Source organism: Dermacentor andersoni, chromosome 1, assembly GCF_023375885.2.
Source record: "Dermacentor andersoni chromosome 1, qqDerAnde1_hic_scaffold, whole genome shotgun sequence".
NCBI lineage: Eukaryota > Metazoa > Arthropoda > Arachnida > Ixodida > Ixodidae > Dermacentor > Dermacentor andersoni.
The window spans coordinates 379,269,091-379,287,805 of record NC_092814.1 but is presented as its reverse complement, the minus strand read 5'-3'; the positions used below and the strand labels follow the sequence as shown (position 1 = coordinate 379,287,805).

Here is an 18,715-nt window from a genome sequence, read left to right as displayed (position 1 = left end):
TAAAGTGTTACGTTTCGTGCTGACAAGGGCGTTCATGCGACGAACGTACCCAATGCTGCAGTCACGTCTCACACGTTCGATCAACGAACAATCTGAACGACCTTGGGAGAAACGTAAAAAGATCATTTGTCTTGCACGCATGACACTTACTCCTGTGGGGGAAAGTTTGCGCAACTTGGCAGCTCGCTCTCACGCACGCCAATTACTCGGCCATTGCCTGCCGCACTCAGGAATGCTGCAGCAAGGCCGCGTAGAGCCACGAAATGTGGACAGTTGAAACGAAACACGGCAATTTTCTCAATTGCGGCACACCATTAGTTCCGTACATTTGAGTTCATTAAAGGAGATAGCCGATTTCTGCATTCCCTGTCTTCGTGGCCTCAAGGAAACGTACGTGCGACCGAGGTGCTGTTCGGGTGAGCGCACTTTCGAAATGAAAGGCAAGTGCACTTATCGAACCGTCGGCTAAGCGACATCCCTTATTTGAGCATTGTTTATTAGTTCGTCGCGATGGTTATTTGTGGGCTGCCAGTGTGTCCTTCAGCAAATATGATGCAGCTTAATAGCAAGTTATTTTTTTTTATTACACGCACTCCTGCTTTCTAGGAGAGTGAGTGTAGCCACGTGTGCTACTGTTGAAGCATTCGCTTTGTCTTGTCTGTGACGCAGAAGTTTCGCTGATGATGAAAAAAAGGATTTAATTTATTTCGGGGGTTTAAGCTGCCAAAGCAAAACTGGGACTTTGAGAGACGGCGTTAATGGAGGGCTCTTGATTAATTTTTACCACCTGGGTTTCTTAACGCGCGCCTAAATCAAAGGAGACGAGCGTTCTTGCGTTTCGTCCACATCGAAATGCGGCTGGGAGTCGAACGCGTCACCTCGTGCTCAGCAGCAGAACGCCACTGAGCCACCGCGGCGAGTGGTGGCGGAAAAAGCCGACGAAGCGCCAGTTTTGGGCTACTTCCAAGTCTCATTTTTCTCGCTGAAGAAAGCGCTGATGTGCTCGCTTCAAGACGTTTACGTGATCCCGACCTGCTGAATTGATCTGCGCTTATCCTGCTGAAGGCCCGCTCTCCATACTCGCAATGAGGTGCACGTCGGTAGCTATAAAAAGTTTCCGCGAATTTTAAACGGCTTGAACAAACAACTCGCTGATTGTCTTTTACAACAGAAACGGTTTCCTCAAGGTCTCCTGCAGACGCATGTTGCACAGATGCAAAAGACACTACGTCATCGCTTAACATGGCAGAGCATGACCTGCCTAAAAGTGCCCTTTTACGGTGGCCTCATGCCCGTTCCGAGCAAGCGCCATGTTCGCTCTGAAGACCGCTGCCGTCTTGGATGAGCGAATGAGATGCGAGCGGACGTGCGGTTGATGCACAAGGTAAAAAGTTGGTGGACGTTCTCCGTGACATCCGCACGGCCGGCCGCACACGACACCACGCGTGCAGCATGCCTGCTGCACGTGTACGGCGGGAATGGGCGTGCCATTTTAACTCGGCCCTAAGGAAAACAAAAGCTCTGCACAACTGACCCCTCACGTCTCTGTCATGTCCGGAGATATACATTTGAAATTTCGCATGTTCGGAGGTATAGGTGCGACCCTCTTGTGAGGCTTCAGACCGAATCTAAATACTGGTTGCGTTACAAAATATGTACGCATTCTACAAAAAGCAGCGTTTAGAATTCCGTACATATGTCGCCAATACGTTCGCCATTAATAAATTTCTTTTTGACTAAATCACTAATACGGATAGATTAGAGAGAAAAAATATTTAGAAGGTTAGTTGAAATTACTCTACAGAACTTAGCACGAATGATGCCAATACATGTTATATTAAGAATTTATTGCATATGAATCTACCAAATTCTATATACAGTTCACAAAAGAATTCCTATAGAAACTGCATTGAAATTACCCTAAAGAATTTAGTGCAAGAGACATGAATACTCCTTCTATTGAACATATATTGCGTATGAATGGGTAGATTTCTAAAGGGGAGTCGCTTTACGCTTCCTACAGAAATTCGCTGCAGGCGACTCTATAGACATCGACTTCCCATGTAGTTCCTTTAGGCCGGAGATGAACTCCATAGGCGAACTTATATTCAACGTTAATTTTTGTAATGGCGAACGAGCAGCCGTTTCTAACCCACTTTCCCCCTTCACTGAAGTTTTGTAGCCTTTCGTTACGCTTTATCGTACCTTGGCAGCAAAGTTTGGACATTCTCTTGACGACCTTGTGGTTGGTTTGATATCGAGGGACGAAGGCCTAGCCTATGGTCACACATAGGAAGCTCGCGATGTCACTGCCACGAAACGGTGGTGCCTTCTGATGAGCCACCGTCACACACAACGCGCCGTGAACTGAAAGATGGCGCCACCGTTCTGTCGCAGACGAATAAGCCTCCTTCGCGCCGTGTATGCTGCCCGACGCTGCTTCAGGGAGAATACGCCAGCACATTTGGCCCTTACCTCGTGCTCCCATGGTCAGACGCACCAGATTGGGTTTATTACAGAAGAGGGCTTTATTGAGGCGTTCCGTTGACTTGCATTTCTACGATATCTCCCGACGTAACTCAATAAGGGGAGCACACATATAACTCGTCTCGTATAGGTATAACCATCCGTACTACCACTACCGATGCGCCGATCACCGCCTTTATTTGCGACGTACTTATGGAACGAAACACCGAACGCTACTTAAATATGGTACCCGCAACAAATAGACGACGTAAGCGCATCATTCCTTAAATGAACCAAATTCATTTATTTTATTTCTTATCCATGTTAATGTGACTAGCTTTCTTTAGCTCTTTGCTGTTCTGTGTACTCATACTTTCTTCGCTACGAGCACTTGGCATCGATCAACCGAGTGGCGACGTTCATCGCTGAACGCCAACCAGTGCATTCAGACGCACGTGATGTTACCCAATACCTTTATGACTTCTCAAGGTTTAGATGATATGGTCGGTGGTATCGCCATGTCGCATTTCTCCACTGCCTGGGGTGACGGTTCCAGGTCACGTTTGTCACCGAAATCCGCTGCACGTCTCCTGTCTACATGCGCCGAATTGTTCTCTTATTCCATGTTCTACCATGCAACTGCAGAGTAATTTTTGGCTACCGTCAATGTTCCTACGGCAATGAGTGATCACAGCTGCTGCGGTAAGCTAGTTTGATTAAGAAATCAAATGCTCCTATCTTTTTAATTTTTTGAGGTGTTCATTATTGTGAATAAAGGTACAACAGCGTGACTTCTCGGAGGACAAAAAAGCACAGTAGACAGTTAAGGACAAGTGCTTGTCCGTGTCTGTGTTTCTTGGTTTCGTCTGCTCGTTCGAGAAGTAGCACTGTTTTCCCTTTAATCAAGCAGGACCAACTAACCCAATCTTTGGCGTTACTAAGTTACATGTTCAATTGCACTTGGACATTTTAGGGAACATTGAAAAGTTTATGACGTTCATACATTCGACACATTTACTCGCTGGTTAGAGATGTTAGATTTATGCCTAAATAGGGAAGCAACCTGCGTGTTTCATTGCATCTAGCGAAGTATATTTGATAAGTAAGCAAAAAGTTACCCACGATCAGATTCACCGCGGCATAATGCCGCAGAGAGCGTTATAGCAATGTATGTAGTATCGAGATAGAGGTATAGCATTACACCTAACCAAACTTTCTCATTCAGCGCAGTTTCACATTCGCTGCAGTGTCCTCAAGAGGTGCTCTTGAGTGCACTGCTGCGCAGCTAGCATAAGATAAATGCATATTTTCTTCCACAAAGGCGTTTAAATTTCCATAACGTTTAGTTTGGTAAGTGTGCCGCTCTTAGCACATTATTGGCCCATGCACCAAAATAAAAACCCATACATCATTAGTTTTGCAAGTGCTGATATCATAAGTGCCACCTCCTTGCAATCCGCCCACCTATTAGCGTTGTTCCAGAGGACGCGGCCACCATCAGGAGCCCTTGAGCTATCCGTTTATTGGTACGTTCTCTTTTCCGATTAGTATTCGTTCTCAACGCTTTACTGCTCACCCCGCGTTACCCTGTGAAATCACTCCTTTGTAGTGTACCTCAGCGGGCTTGTTTACACAAACATTTATTTTTTGAGTACCTTCCGCTTTTAGGCGACTTTTGACTCTGTTCGCGGCACTTGTAAAAAGTGTTATGTTGTTGCGATCAAAAATACACGTACACTATAAAAGCGCATACATCCACAGTCTTGATGAATAATGGGTTTGGTGGACGAAACGCGTTTCAATTTCAATTAAATACTGCCTCGACGTCTCGCGCGACCAGACAACGCAACAGGTTGGGGCAGATTCGAGGCCCTCGTTTTGCCCATTGTGCTACGGTTACAATACCGTCCTGACGGAGAAGGCCACTCACAGGTTCCGGGCCGGGTACACACGTGTGAGCCGTGCTCGGGTATCAGGCTGCAGGAAGGAACGCGCTCCACCTCGAGCAGCTGCTCCTCCCCGCCGGCGCCACAGGGCAACGATGGTCGGAAACGCAACCCGAAAGCCAGGTCTCCCTTGGCCGTTTGGAAGGTCCAGATAAGCCGAGAGCCGGCCTGCTCCACAAGCACGGCGAGCTCGAAGCGGTCACGGCGCTCGACGCTCAACTGCTGCACCCCTTGGCGGCCCCACAGCTGCTTGGAGGCGAGATCTTTGCGGTACTCGTCGGGAACCTCGCCGCCGGGGCACACCAAGTGCGGGCACCGCGGGTCCCCGTCAGGTCCCGTCAGAGATCCGCCCCACTGGACCGGCAGCTTGGTCAGGTCCACGTACTTGACCAAGTCGTCCTTCCAGCCATCTGCGTGTGAGAGCGACCTCCGTCAGCATAGCGCTCTCGCCAAAAAGCGAATGAAGAATTGTCTGAGCGCCCAATCACGCATACATCCTCAGAACAACGCGCCAACAGCCAAGGTACTATTTAAAGTACACAAACACCGGCGCATTACTGCTTTGCTTCGTTACCTGTCGGCGATCTATTGCGAAGAAGAATATTTACGAACTTGCCCAGGTTCCAGTTCTCTTGCAGCAACACTTACCTTTCGTGCCCGCATAGCAATTCAGGCATTTGCTGATGTTATTGTTCGTGCCACGCCTGCACCTTTATTATAATACCTCACAAGACTGTTTCTTTAAGAGCTGCACCCTTGTGATTCCGCGAGAAAGTTGGGAAAGGGGCGTTTCCTATTTTATGCACATATATTAAAACCAATTAAAACCATATCAGATCAAACAACACTGAACGAGGCCTTCCAAAAATTACTGAATAGTGTGATGCCTGGCAGATGCCGAAAAATTTGCAAAAAACCGTTTACATGAGAATAACCCGCAAGAAAAATCCCATCATATTTCAATATTCTTTTGCTAACAACACCATTTCCGAAGTTGCACAATAGAAATATCTAAGATTATGGATTACGAACCACCTTGACTGGATAAACACATTCATCAGGTTATAAGCAATGCTAACCGTAAACTTTTTTTTTTTCATATGCGAGCGCTAAAACTCTCCACACCCAGAGTCCGGCTCCTAGCTTACAAATCAGTTGTCCGTCCAATATTAGATTATGCGGCAATGATTTGGGATCCGTTTACTATAACGAACATCAATAAAATTGAAAAAGTACAAAAGAAAGCAGTTCGTTTTGTTTACAATAACTATGGACGCACATCAGTAACTGATCTGTTAAATAGGGCTGGCTTGATACCTGTATCCGAAAGAAATCGCGTTTCTCGACTTATGTGTTTACACCAATTAATCAAAGGTCATTTTAAGATTAATATTCACGAACTAATATCCTTCTCTTCAGGCTAAACTACAAGGCAACGTCATAATCTCACAATCACCCCTTTTCGTCAGCGTAATAACTGCTTTAAATATTCATTTTTACCAAGAACAGTAACGGAATAGAATCGGCTTACTAACTATCATATACTACATCAATCTCTGACGTCTTTCACCAGAAGCCTCACTGTCCATTAACATCTATTTTCTGTTGTATTCATTCCCTGTTGCTCATATAGTTACTAATTTCTTATTGTTATCAACTTTATGCCCCTTACATCTTGTATTACTGTATTACTCAATATTTTATATGTTCCTGAATAATTAAGATATGCCATAAACCTTACTGTGCTGCTATGGCTACTCCTATGTGGCGCTGCCATCATTGAACTTTGTTCTCTCAAATGCTGATCATTTCTGTTTGTTTTCTAATCATTTGCGTTTGTTTGTTTTTTTGTTTGTTTGTTTTTGTTTTTTGTTTTTTTCTGGCTTCTTTTGTAAATATTTGATCAGTGCTTGTATCTGTACGCTCACCCTGCGAAAATCCCTTCCTGAGATTGCAGTATCACTAAATAAATAAATAAACAAATATTTGTGAACCTACGAAAGGAGGCGTTGGCTACTCTGTCTACAGCTGAAAATTAATAGCTGCTCTAAGAAGAGGGCAAGGGGGACAGCCATTGTAAATGTTATTGTGTACACCAGTGCACCGTACACAGATAGGCATCGATATGAAGAATGCGCTTGGTAAATAATGCTGCCGCTGATACGGGGAAAGAAGAAATACATCTTTTATGCGCGTGCTGACACATTAGATCGACTGACGAAGACCGTGGCCAAAGGACATTTTTCGAGCAGCGTATTCGCCTGTAGCGGATGTGTTGCAGTGTTTAGAGACGAATGGTAGTCGACCAGAGCCTCCTACCGTAGCTTAAGTATAGCAGGTTAGACAGCCATCCGCAAATTAAAAATAGAAAAAAAAAGAGAACTGGTAAGGTACTGCGGAGAACTTAAATAACATTACCGATAAATGTACAATTCGCACAGGGTAAAGATGAAGTATAAATCGTACACAAGCCGAATCATCATCATCATCATCATCACCCTGGTTACGCCCACTGCAGAGCAAAGGCCTCTCCCACACTTCTCCAACTACCCCTGTCATGTACTAATTGCGGCCATGTCGTCCCTGCAAACTTCTTAATCTCATCCGCCCACCTAACTTTCTGCCGCCCCTGTTACGCTTCCCTTCCCTTGGAATCCAGTCCGTAACCCTTAATGACCATCGGTTATCTGCCCTCCTCATTACATGTCCTGCCCATGCCCATTTCTTTTTCTTCATTTCAACTAAGATGTCATTAACTGGGGTTTGTTCCCTCAGCCAATCTGCTCTTTTCTTATCCCTTAACGTTACACCTATCATTTTTCTTTCCATAGCTCGTTGCGTCGTCCTCAACTTAAGTAGAACCCTTTTCGTAAGCCTCCAGGTTTCTGCCCCGTACGAGAGTACTGGTAAGACACAGCTGTTATACACTTTTCTCTTGAGGGATAATGGCAACCTGCTATTCATGATTTGTGAATGCCTACCAAACGCCTGCCTGCCCATTCTTATTCTTCTGATTATTTCAGTCTCATGATCCGGATCCGCAGTCACTACCTGTCCTAAGTAGATGTATTCCCTTACCACTTCCAGTGCCTCACCGCCTATCGTAAACTGCTGTTCTCTTCCGAGACTGTTAAACATTACTTTAGTTTTCTGCAGATTAATTTTCAGAACCACCCTTCTGCTTTGCCTCTCCAGGTCAGTGAGCATGCATTGCAATTGGTCCCCTGAGTTACTAAGCAAGGCAATCTCATCAGCGAATAGCAAGTTACTAAGGTATTCTCCATTAACTCTTATCCCCAATTCTTCTCAATCCAGGTCTCTGAATACCTCCTGTAAACACGCTGTGAATAGGATTGGACAGATCGTATCTCCCTGCCTGACGCCTTTCTTTATTGGGATTTTGTTGCTTTCTTTATGGAGGACTACGGTGGCTGTAGAGCAGCTATAGATATCTTTCAGTATTTTTACATACGGCTCGTCTACACTCTGATTCTGTAATGCCTCCATGACTGCTGAGGTTTCGACAGAATCAAACGCTTTCTCGTAATCAATGAAAGCTATATATAAGGGTTGGTTATATTCCGAAGATTACTCTATCACCTGATTGATAGTGTGAATATGGTCTATTGTTGAGTAGCTTTTACGGAATCCTGCCTGGTGCTTTGGTAGACGGAAGTCCAAGGTGTTGCTGATTCTATTTGCGATTACCTTAGTAAATACTTTGTAGGCAAAGGACAGTAAGCTAACTGGTCTATCATTTTTCAAGTCTTTGGCGTCCCCTTTCTTATGAAATAAAATTATGTTGGCGTTCTTCCAAGATTCCGATACGCTCGAGGTCATGAGGCATTGCGTATAGAGTTTGGCCAGTTTTTATAGAACACTCTGTTCACCATCCTTCAACAAATCTGCTGTAGCCTGATCCTCCCCAGCTGCCTTCCCCCTTTGCATAGCCCCCAAGGCTTTCTTTACTTCTTGAGGCGTTACTTGTGGCATTTCAAATTCCTCTAAACTATTCTCTCTTCCATTATCGTCGTGGGTGCCACTAATACTGTATAAATCTCTACAGAACTCCTCAGTCACTTGAACTATTTCATCCATATTAGTAATGATATTGGCGGATTTGTTTCTTAACGCACACATCTGATTCTTGCCAATTACTAGTTTCTTCTTCACTTCTTTTAGGCTTCCTCCGTTCCTGAGAGCATGTTCAATTCTATCCATATTATACTTCCTTATGTCAGCTGTCTTACGCTTGTTGATTAACTTAGAAAGTTCTGCCAGTTCTATTCAAGCTGTAGGGTTAGAGGCTTTCGTATATTGGCGTTTCTTGATCAGATCTTTCGTCTCCTGCGATAAATTACTGGTATCTTGTCTAACGGAGTTACCACCGACTTCTATTGCACACTCCTTAGACGAATGCAGTTGTTCAACTTTTCCAGCGTGAATCTTGTCCTTTGTTTGTATTTGCGTTGTATAGTTTTGGTAATTATGCGAGATCACTGAGCCTACATCCTTATGGGGTTCTTACAAAGGCTTCTTACTCCTCGCTCACAGAGCCTCGAACATTTCGTCCAGGACCGAGGTAGCCACGCGCATTTACGTACGTTCACTCGATCAGTGTAGTAAGTGCGCTTCTCCAGGGGTTTCGAATGGATGTTGAGATTGATGATTATGAAATTATAGCTTGCGCATAGTTGAAGAGTAACATTTATTAAAATTGCATGCAAGTAAATCTTGGTGCCTGGTAAACGCTGCCAGCTACTCCTCCTTTCTTTATGGATAGATGAGCTGAAAAAAAAGCGTAGTGGTTGTTTCGTTCGCACGGCTTGCGTTACCTGTAGGTGACAGGTGGGTAAATAAGGGGATTTTAGGGGCTCGATTTTTTGTTAGTTATTGCAGCCGCATGAAGAAAACATACAGTGAATAATTTTTGATGCGAAAAAGTCGGCGTCAGTAGCAGCTAAACGGCACCTTAATTCCGGTTGGCTGCGACCCAACGTCCCGAGCGCTCCTCGGCGGAGCAGAGCGGGCGCGTGGAGGGAGAGGGCTTTCGAAAGCCGGCGCGCACTCTCTATTTCTCTCTCTCTCTCACCCTCCCTGGACTTCGCTGCCGCGCGCGCCCGCTTGTCTTAGTGGCCGCTGCTGCTTCTTCGCTGTCTCGTCGCTTGCGCCTCGTACGTTGCAAACAATAAATAATAATAAATAATAAATAAATGCACTTGATTTCTCAGCAATATCGTTCAAATTATTCCAGTCTGCACCGAATATGAGAATGTAGGAACTGTAAAAAAAGCAACCCGCACCAATTTAATCGCAAAACTCAATAACATCCCCCGCAGCAAAACTAGAAAACATTACTGGCAGCGCAAAACTCGAAGGACCACTCAGCAGCGTTCAAATGGACAATAATGCTTTCGCATTCACAACTCATGAAAGATGCTCAAATGTCTTCTGATTTTTTATGGACTTCATCATGCATCCAAAACTTTTTGTGATACAGGCAGGGAGACAAGAAAGAGGAAGGAACACCTTTGTCGTCGTTTACTGTATTAACCTTATGTAAGGGAAGAAAGCCTTTTTTTATGTACGATACCCATGCCGTAAGTAATAGATTAGTCTAACATAAGTGTCACACAGTATGCTTATTCGGGTTAACCTCCACATTGTCTGAAGCTAATAATGCCAAACGCAGTTAGCATCATTGGACACAAAGTTTGTAGGCTATAACCGTGCCTCATACCCATATATCGGGTCCACTCTAGAATATGCCGCAGCTGGTCCGATATATGTGTTGTAGGCTATTAATTTTTTATTCGGTGGTGCTAAGTGCGTTTGGCACTGATAGCTGAAACCGGCTAGTAACATTGACACTGCGGTACCACTAGTCAGTAATGTAACACTGCTCAGTAATTTTACTGTCTACCATTACCAAAGAAAGTTATACTATGGCAATAAATAGTGTGAGAACCAAGCCGTAACTACAAGTATATATTTTTTTAAGAATATGCAGCACCGAAAATTGATGATTCAGGTGTAATTCGAAAAATACGCAACTACGTTCGGCACTTCCGGAGACTCAGAACTTCCTTGTAACATACTATTCTCAGCGCTGAAGAAGACAAGAAGTAAAACAGAAGTAGAAAAGTAACCTGTCGCAAGAAAAAAAATGCGAAATTTTACGTGCGGTACACAAAGTGTGCTACATACGGACAGATAAAAGCAGAACTCAAGTTTAGCATGCATTAGCGCAGTATATATAGCACAAGACATACGACGCTGTATTCGCTCGTCGCTTTACTTGTACTGATAGCCCACCGTCGTTTAAACATCATACGAGCGAACTTTGCAGAATGTTGGTTTCCACTTTGAGTTTTTAGGTGTCCGTACTGTGGTGCCTATAGGTCAGGTTATAAAGGAAGCTGAAAATTATTGGGAAGAACCGTTACCTTTGGCATAGATGGCCACCTTGTCCACCGTCCGCTGCGTGAGAAATGGGCGGACAATCTTCCACAGTACCGGAAAAAAGTTGGGCGCTGGAAGACGTGAAAGAGGCGCGTTAGATGCTATGTTAATCAAGCATTCGCCGCGCCAAGCGAAAGGAAGAAAAAAAAACAAATAAAGAAACAAACCACACATTCCAACTCCATGCAGCAACATAGCTTGACGGCACACCAGCGCCCATTGCGGTAAAATCGGTTAGGCAGCATGAAGCCCATGAATAAACGAGAACATCAGGCGGCGCGTTAACGAAAAGATCCAAGGCTAGAATCATCTGGAGGAAAACACGCAAGCCAATCGCGTTTTCGGATATGTTAGTGGTGGCAGCCGACCAATGGCGAACAACAATTAAGAACAAAAAGTATTGCGTATTGCGATATCAGGCGGTATGCACTATATTCGACAGCTTGTTGACGGGATAGTTCATTGATTCCTCCGTGAGTGGAGCTTAAGAGGAAGCTTCAGCTCGGGCCCAACTCTGACGCGGCCTATTCAAATACATGTAAAACGCAAAAGCGCTTTTCTGAGATAACCCCTGTACCAATTTTCATGAAATGTGTTGAAATTGAGAGGGAAATCTAAATTTTAGTGACTGTTGGAAGCAGAATTTTGATTTAGGGGCACATTTCTGTTAAAAAGCTTTTCAAAAATTCGAAAGTTTGAGAAAAGATAGAAGCACGAAGTTTACAAATAGCTATCCGTCAAGAACAGATATCGCAGTTCTGTAAACGGCATCCATTAGATCATTCAACGCGGACAAATTGGATATGTGATTCTATATATTACGTGAATTTCTTACGTTGTGTACAAAGGTCCTGCAGAACCTGTATTTGCACATTATTAAGTTTTTCGATATTCATGTCTAACATATCAATTTTGTCCGCTTTATGTGTACTATCAGATGCAATTCACAGAATTGTGATATGATTTTTATTACTGAGTTACGGAGTTGTAAACTTCATAGTTTTGTTTTCTGAAAGTTTGCAATTTTCGCCAACCTTTCGTAAAAAATCGACGGTCTAAATCAAAACTTCTACACCAACAGTGACTAGATTTTTTTTAAATGCAACACACATCGTCAAGGTGACTTTACTTCACCAGCTCAAATACAAAGTCTTCTTGTAGTCTGCAGTCCTCAGTGTACCTTCACGGAGAAATAAGTAATGAAATCTAATACTGATAAACGAATCTTATAGTTTTTTTGGAGAGACGGTATTCATTTTTGTTGGAAATTAATTGTTCAGCTCTCTTGACCCAACATCTCTCTCAACTTTCATCTGCCACATTTGCAGAGGAAACATTTTACTGTGTTGCCAACAATTAGTTCTTAAAAAAAAAGCTTTCTTTGCTCTGCTGGTTCGCGCCTATAGAACACTTCCTTTGGAAGCTTTTGTTGGGAATTCTGCCGGGCGCCCCAAATGTGTAGCCTGCGCTATACTTTTGCTTACCATTAATGACGAATCCCTTTTCAAGCGACTCTGGATAGTTGGCCTCGTACTTCTTGAGCAGGTCAGTCAAGAGCTCGATCACTGTCAACAGGAGAGAACCGTATCATTTTATGTCCATTCCAAAGACACACACAATAAACAAACCGCCGCGGTGCCTCCCCCCCCCCCCCCCCCGTAGCGGTTAGGGTGTTTCGTTGCTAAGCACGAGGTCGCGGTATCCAATCCTGGCCGCGCCGGCCTCATTTCGGTAGGGGCGAAATGCAAAAGCGCCCGTGTCCCACTGCATTGGAGATGTGTTAAAGGTCCCCGGGTGGTCAAAATAATCCGGAGTCCTCCACTACGGCGTGCCTTATAACCAAATCGTGGTTCTGGCACGTAACGCCCAAGAATTCATTCATTCAGATATAAGTGTATATGTTTATATGTAAGTCATTCAATAAGAAATGAACACGCGCATACGTTTTTTGTTATTGCAAGAATGCAATATCTTTGCGTAACGAATTACATACAATTAATTAATTCTATTCAATAACATTTTTGGTAGTATTGTAATTGAACGATTACTTTGGTTACTTGCTAACGGCCACTGTAATTCAATTACATTTTTCAGTAATCAATTACATGTAACCAGTCAATTGATTGACGAAACCAGCTATAACAGGCGAACAGCTATGAGCATTTAAATTTCGCGGGAACTGCAGTAGAATGCCGGTGGCCTGCACGTGATATTGTTTAAACGGATGAAAACCTTTAATTGGGTTGCCTTTACGCCTCGAGGACCTGAACGTTGCTGTCTTGCATATTTGTATACTTCTCTTAAGAATCCGACCTGTCAGCATATTCTTAATAAAAAAATTCACTCCCTCTATCTATCTCTCTTGGAAGCGCTTTTAAGAAGCCTTCGTAGGCAGTAAGAATTGCTGCTTAGTGCAGTCTAAGACTTCTTTGACGCGCACAGAAGCTTTTGGCCGGTAAACGCACGTTTCAATACGTCCTGACACGTGACTCACATATATTTGACACTCAAATAGCGCGGAATAATATGGCTTAATATTATGCAACTTTATTGTAAATCCTATTGCAGATTTTACCACATTATTGGAGGAACATGAATCACTGCTAGAATCTATCACAATTAGTCGTTGAAGTCTAAATGGCTAACGAGAGAAGGGCGGCGGGAGACGGTCGACCAGACGTTGGCCGAAATACTAAAACGGCCCTTCTGTGGCCGGAGGTTAATGGCTACTTAGCAGATTGTTCCCGGAGAATAACCAATCTCCAATTTTTCCATTTTTCGCTAGCACTATCGGGCCAGGGAAAAATGGTAAAATCGAAAAATAATCAAAATTGCGACTTATAGAGGAGGCACACGCGAGTATCGCGACATTGAGCAAGCACAGTCTTACTCGCAATGTGTTTGTCCTTTACAACACTGCATTTCCTTCTACTGCGCTCATTGATCGAGTTTCCAGTGCCGCTGCCTGATGCCTTCACGAGAAAACGAGAAAATTTTTACAAGCAATCGTTAGACAACAAAAGCAACATTTCAAGGGCTGCAGTGCACGCACTGAAACAACCAAGTCAGCGAATACCCCTGTCGCACGGGCACTTGCGAACGCCGTTGACGCGAAACTCCCCAATGGAGATTGACAGCAATGGAGTTGCGGCCGTGCTACACGCCATAATGCCAGCTTTCGACGTGCGCCGCATGGGACAGAAACGGCGCTGCTGCGCTTACTTTCGCGTGCAACTGCTCGCATGTATACAGCCGCCGTTAAAGGCAGTTTTCTTTTTCTTTTTTTTTCTTTCTTTTCGGTGCAGTATGTAATCTTACAAAATCACAGCGAGAAAGTTTGCTATACGTTGCCGCAAGACTTGTTTTCCAAGCATAGCGAACTTGAAAGCGATGCTGGCCACACTGCGCTCTTGCTTTCGTGCGTGGCCAGCATGAGTTCACGTTGTTCGACCGGTGCGCTTCGAGTTGTGATTCTGTGCTGTGTAATCGTGCTTGTATTCGTGGTGAGCTCCACTGCTTCCAGACGGAGGGACGAAGCGGGTTAACAAAAGAAATGGCGGAACGTCATTTCCCCGTGCCGCATGGCGGAGCATTGGGGTAGAGGGTACAGGCGCTATGTCCTTAAAAAACAAATTAAAAATTCCCATTACGTGGGGTATAAACCAAGCCAAAAAAATAATAATGCTAAAGTTTGTAAGTGCGCAAGTTACGATGATTTTATCAGCGTGGTTTCCTTTGCAGCTGTAGCTATCTGGGAACGAGAGTACTGAATCCAGTCGTAATGGTCATTGCCGAACTCCCTTCGCCAAAATCTCCATTTAATTTCGTTGGCGCAAGGGAGACCGTGTGACAGGGAGTGCAACTACCTTGACGTAAATACGAAGGAGTTAAATGGAGTTCGCGGGTGCCCGTGTCCCAGGGGTATTACCCTATTTACTGCATTTGTGCAAAGTTATTTCAAGCAGGGACGTAAGTAACACAAATGTAATTAATTACTCTTTGGTCCTTGCCAGTTACTATCGTGGGGCAGCAATTGGTCACTTTAATCAAGCACAATTTTGAATACGGTAGCTGTAATTGTATTAGGTCGCCTTTTTTCCCTAACGTGTACATATTAAAACAACGCGAATGAATGAGCTCGTAGTAGCATGCTTCATGATAGAATTTGCCCGGCTTTACTAAATAGTAACCTTGAAAGAAAGGTACTCGCCTTGCCAAGAGTACAGCTGACGAATAGAGAAGCCTTCGAGGTCCACAATGATGTACTGGGTATCTATCGATTGTCCCAACTGAAATGGTGAGAGCATGATGAAATGGTGCGCGAAGATACAAAAGAAACCACGCGCTGCAATTGACCGCCACGCGCCGCACTACGGCGCACATTTAGTAGCCGTTGGTGTCAGCGCACCCATGTGTTCACCCCGTGGGTGTGCGCACGCATACGAGGTCCGTCCCACTAAAGCCCCTCTATACACGTTTCCGCCGACCAGGTTAAGTACCGCCAACCTGCCCTCCTCCTCCACGCTCCTCTTCCACTCACCCCCTTAGCTTCCGGCGTCAAGCGGAACTTACGTAGCTGCAGCTTCCTGTTCCGATTGGAAGTGACGTTTTGTTTTTTAGCGCTGTTTACTTTCGCGTCGCTGGAGAGGCTTTAATTGCACCAGCTGCGGTTGAAACTGTGAATGCGATTCCATCCAAGAACCACCGCCTATTGTAACCAGCGATCTGCTCGTGTTCACTGCTTCGCGTCAACCAGCGGCCGGTTGTGGCACAAGCGACAACGTACAGTGGAATGTAGTGCCTGGGCGCTTGGAGACCACTGCCGTTTTTCGTGCATTTGGAAAACAGCGTTCGCGAACTACTAGTTCAGCGGAACACAACAGCTTGTCCCCTTTGCATTCTTCTTATGGTGACTGCCACAGCTCTGCTAAGCACGCGCGGGCGTCTCACCATCGTCTAACAGCAGTCAAAGCGGAAATTCCCGCAGCGCAACTCCAGGAAGCGGAAACACCGGAACCGGAAATTTTTAAACCGGAGATGCCGGAACCGGAAATACCGGAACCGGATTTGGTGTGAGGGGAAAAGGCAGCGCACAACAAAGGTTGTCGCTGCTTGAGAAAGTGGTGGTGGCGCGTGGATGCAGGGGCTTTACGTCCCACGGGATCAGGCAGTGAGTAGGCGAAAAAGTGGGAAAGGCTGTGGCAGCGCCGCTCTCTCACTCTCTCCACTCGAAAGTACTGATTTGGCTTCTAGTACGAGCCGGACCGCTGTATGAGATTGCAGTATTTTATGCGTGCACTTCTTCTGTGAACATTTTTAGTATTTGTCGAAACAGAGATCGACGAACAGACACAAGATAGGATCAATATCAAATTGTTGTAAAATTAAGCAAGAATAATGGAGAAATTAAACAAACACTGTAAGACGGATATGGAAAGGTCTTTTTAAAGAATGGAACTGTCTTCAAGTATTTTCAGTGTACTCGGGAAGTCCGCTAAGACCGCAACAATGCCAAATCAGAACACTCCCCCCCGCTTCATGCGAAGATGAAAACGTGTGCATTCTCTTGCGCTCAGTGATCGCCGAATGACTCTCACAAAGGAATCAGAAGCTGCTAGCTTGAGAAAATCGTCCGTTCATTGAATTTTGACAGCTAACGCGCAAATGAAAAAGGTTTCGTGCAAGATGGGTTCGTAGTAGGTACAGCTGATCCCTGAGCAAAAGGTGCGACAAAAGCAATGTTACATTGATTGAAAAACTTTAGCTGACAGCAACAAATATTTTCAGAGCGTCTTTACCAGTGACGAAATAGATTTACAAAAAACGACATGGAGCTGAAGTCGCAAAGCAAGAAGCGGAAAAAGAAATATGAGCCAAGGTCACGAAAGTCACGGAAGGATAATGCGCAAATCAAAGACATGTTGATCGTGTTTATTGACTGTGATGGAATTGTGTACCACGAATTTGTACTTGAAGATGCAGCTGCCCACGCATCTTTCTATGTGGAGTTCCTGAAGCGTTGGATGGATTGATGGATGTTATGAGCGTCCCCTTTGGAACGGGGAGGTGGGTTGCGCCACCAAGTTCTTGCTATTATGCTGCCTAATGTCCCATCTAGGTAAAAAAAGAAAAAAAAAGAAAAGGAAATAGAAAACGCATGATGAATTCCCATAATCAAATTTTCTGACCCTCTATTGTGAACATTGCTTTTGTACTTTTCGTTTTTTGTCGTTTCTCCACTTTTCATCCACCAATCTTCCAGTGCGTCTTAAAGATCGTGTGCGCCGCATGCGGTTAAATTTGTGGGAAGAGGTGTGTTGGATTCAGAACCATAATAATGCCCCTGCAGCCTCCATAACAAAAGTGCGCGAGATTCCCTAATCAAATTCGATCATGTGCTGCAACACCCTCTCTATTTGCCTGGTATAGCCCCCTGCGACTTCTTTTTATCCCTCAAATACAGATTGATGCTACGGGGGCGGTATTTCTAAGATGTGACGGCAATTCAAACGGAAAAGAAATCGCTGCTAAATCATCTAGCAGAAGAGGGCTTCCAAGTCTCCATCGAACAAGGAAATAAGTAGCAACCAGTGTATTTTGTTTTGTGGGAATTATTCTGAAGGATGCCACTTTGATACCTCTGTTTGTGAAATTATTTTTGAAACGTACTGCCTGAACTTTTGCTACACACACACACACACACACACACACACGCACGCACAACACACACACACACACACACGCACACACACACACACACACACACACGCGCACACACACACACACACACACACACACACACACACACACACACACACGCACGCACGCACGCACGCACTCACGAACAGTACGTAGGTGCTGGGGTTTCATCCGACAAATATCACTGCCCTGGAAAAATGATAACTAGTGCTCCACTCTCGCCGCAACAAGTAGCATAGAAAAGGTAAAAAATACATAGAAAAGGAAGAATACAAACAAATAAATGCACCTGTTCGTTCACGATGCAGAGAGCAGGACTTTGGCGTTTGTAGGCAGCTTATCTACAAGTACATGAGAATGGAGGAATAGTTTTTCCGTGCAACCACCACACCGAATTTGATCAAATTTGTCGCATAAGAAAGAAAAGTTATCATCTTGTGACTGTAGGAAGAAGATCTTTATTTAGTTCATGAATGGTTTTACAAAAGTAACATCAATGTGCTGGGTGTTCCAGCACAGTGATGATTTAAATATGGTGAGGAGACAGACAAGAAGCGCAAAAAATGCAACAAAAAGGTGTGACGAAGAAAGTGCGACAAAAAAAGATGCCATTACAAAATAAAAAATATCCACCTGAAACTGTTGGCGATGCTATTAAACATGCTCATGGAATGGACCCCGCAACAATCTTGTTAATGTAGCCAACCATCACGTGTTGACCTAACTCAGGCCGACCTCTCTGCATTCATTCAAATAGATTCTCTCTCTAGTTCTAACACATTCGACATCATTACCAAACATTAACACCAATCTTCAGAAGCAGTACAACTCCTCTTGCAAAACAGTCACCTCAAAGTATTTTTTCCGAAACACCACGTGCAGTGTACCGTAGATCAAGGAACTTACGCGATTTACTAACGTCATGAAAGATATCACCCTCAGGTAAACTTGGCTATCATCCTTGCTACAAGCCCCATTGCAAGGCATGTACCCACATAACCACTACATCTGCAGCAAAGAGCACAGCGTCAAATTTGAATTTCAATATAAATGGCGACTTCGACACGAGTAACGTTGTGTACATGCTGGAATGCTCCGTGTGCAACTTAATGCATTGGGCAAACTGAAACTCCCTTCAGACT

General features: G+C 44.4%; 1 protein-coding gene across 2 annotated transcripts in view; it reads right to left on the bottom strand.

Moving 5' to 3' along the window:
* The window catches only part of LOC126518735 (SEC14-like protein 2), a 71,591-nt gene that overhangs the window by 30,947 nt on the left and 21,929 nt on the right, over positions 1–18,715 (bottom strand). For both annotated transcript variants that reach the window (XM_050168503.3, XM_050168504.3), the window contains 4 exons: positions 15,085–15,163; positions 12,359–12,439; positions 10,859–10,945; positions 4,397–4,822 (listed from right to left, as the gene is read on the bottom strand). In XM_050168503.3, coding sequence (XP_050024460.2) covers positions 4,397–4,822; positions 10,859–10,945; positions 12,359–12,439; positions 15,085–15,163 — 673 coding nt within the window. The remainder of the gene's footprint in view (positions 1–4,396; positions 4,823–10,858; positions 10,946–12,358; positions 12,440–15,084; positions 15,164–18,715) is intronic.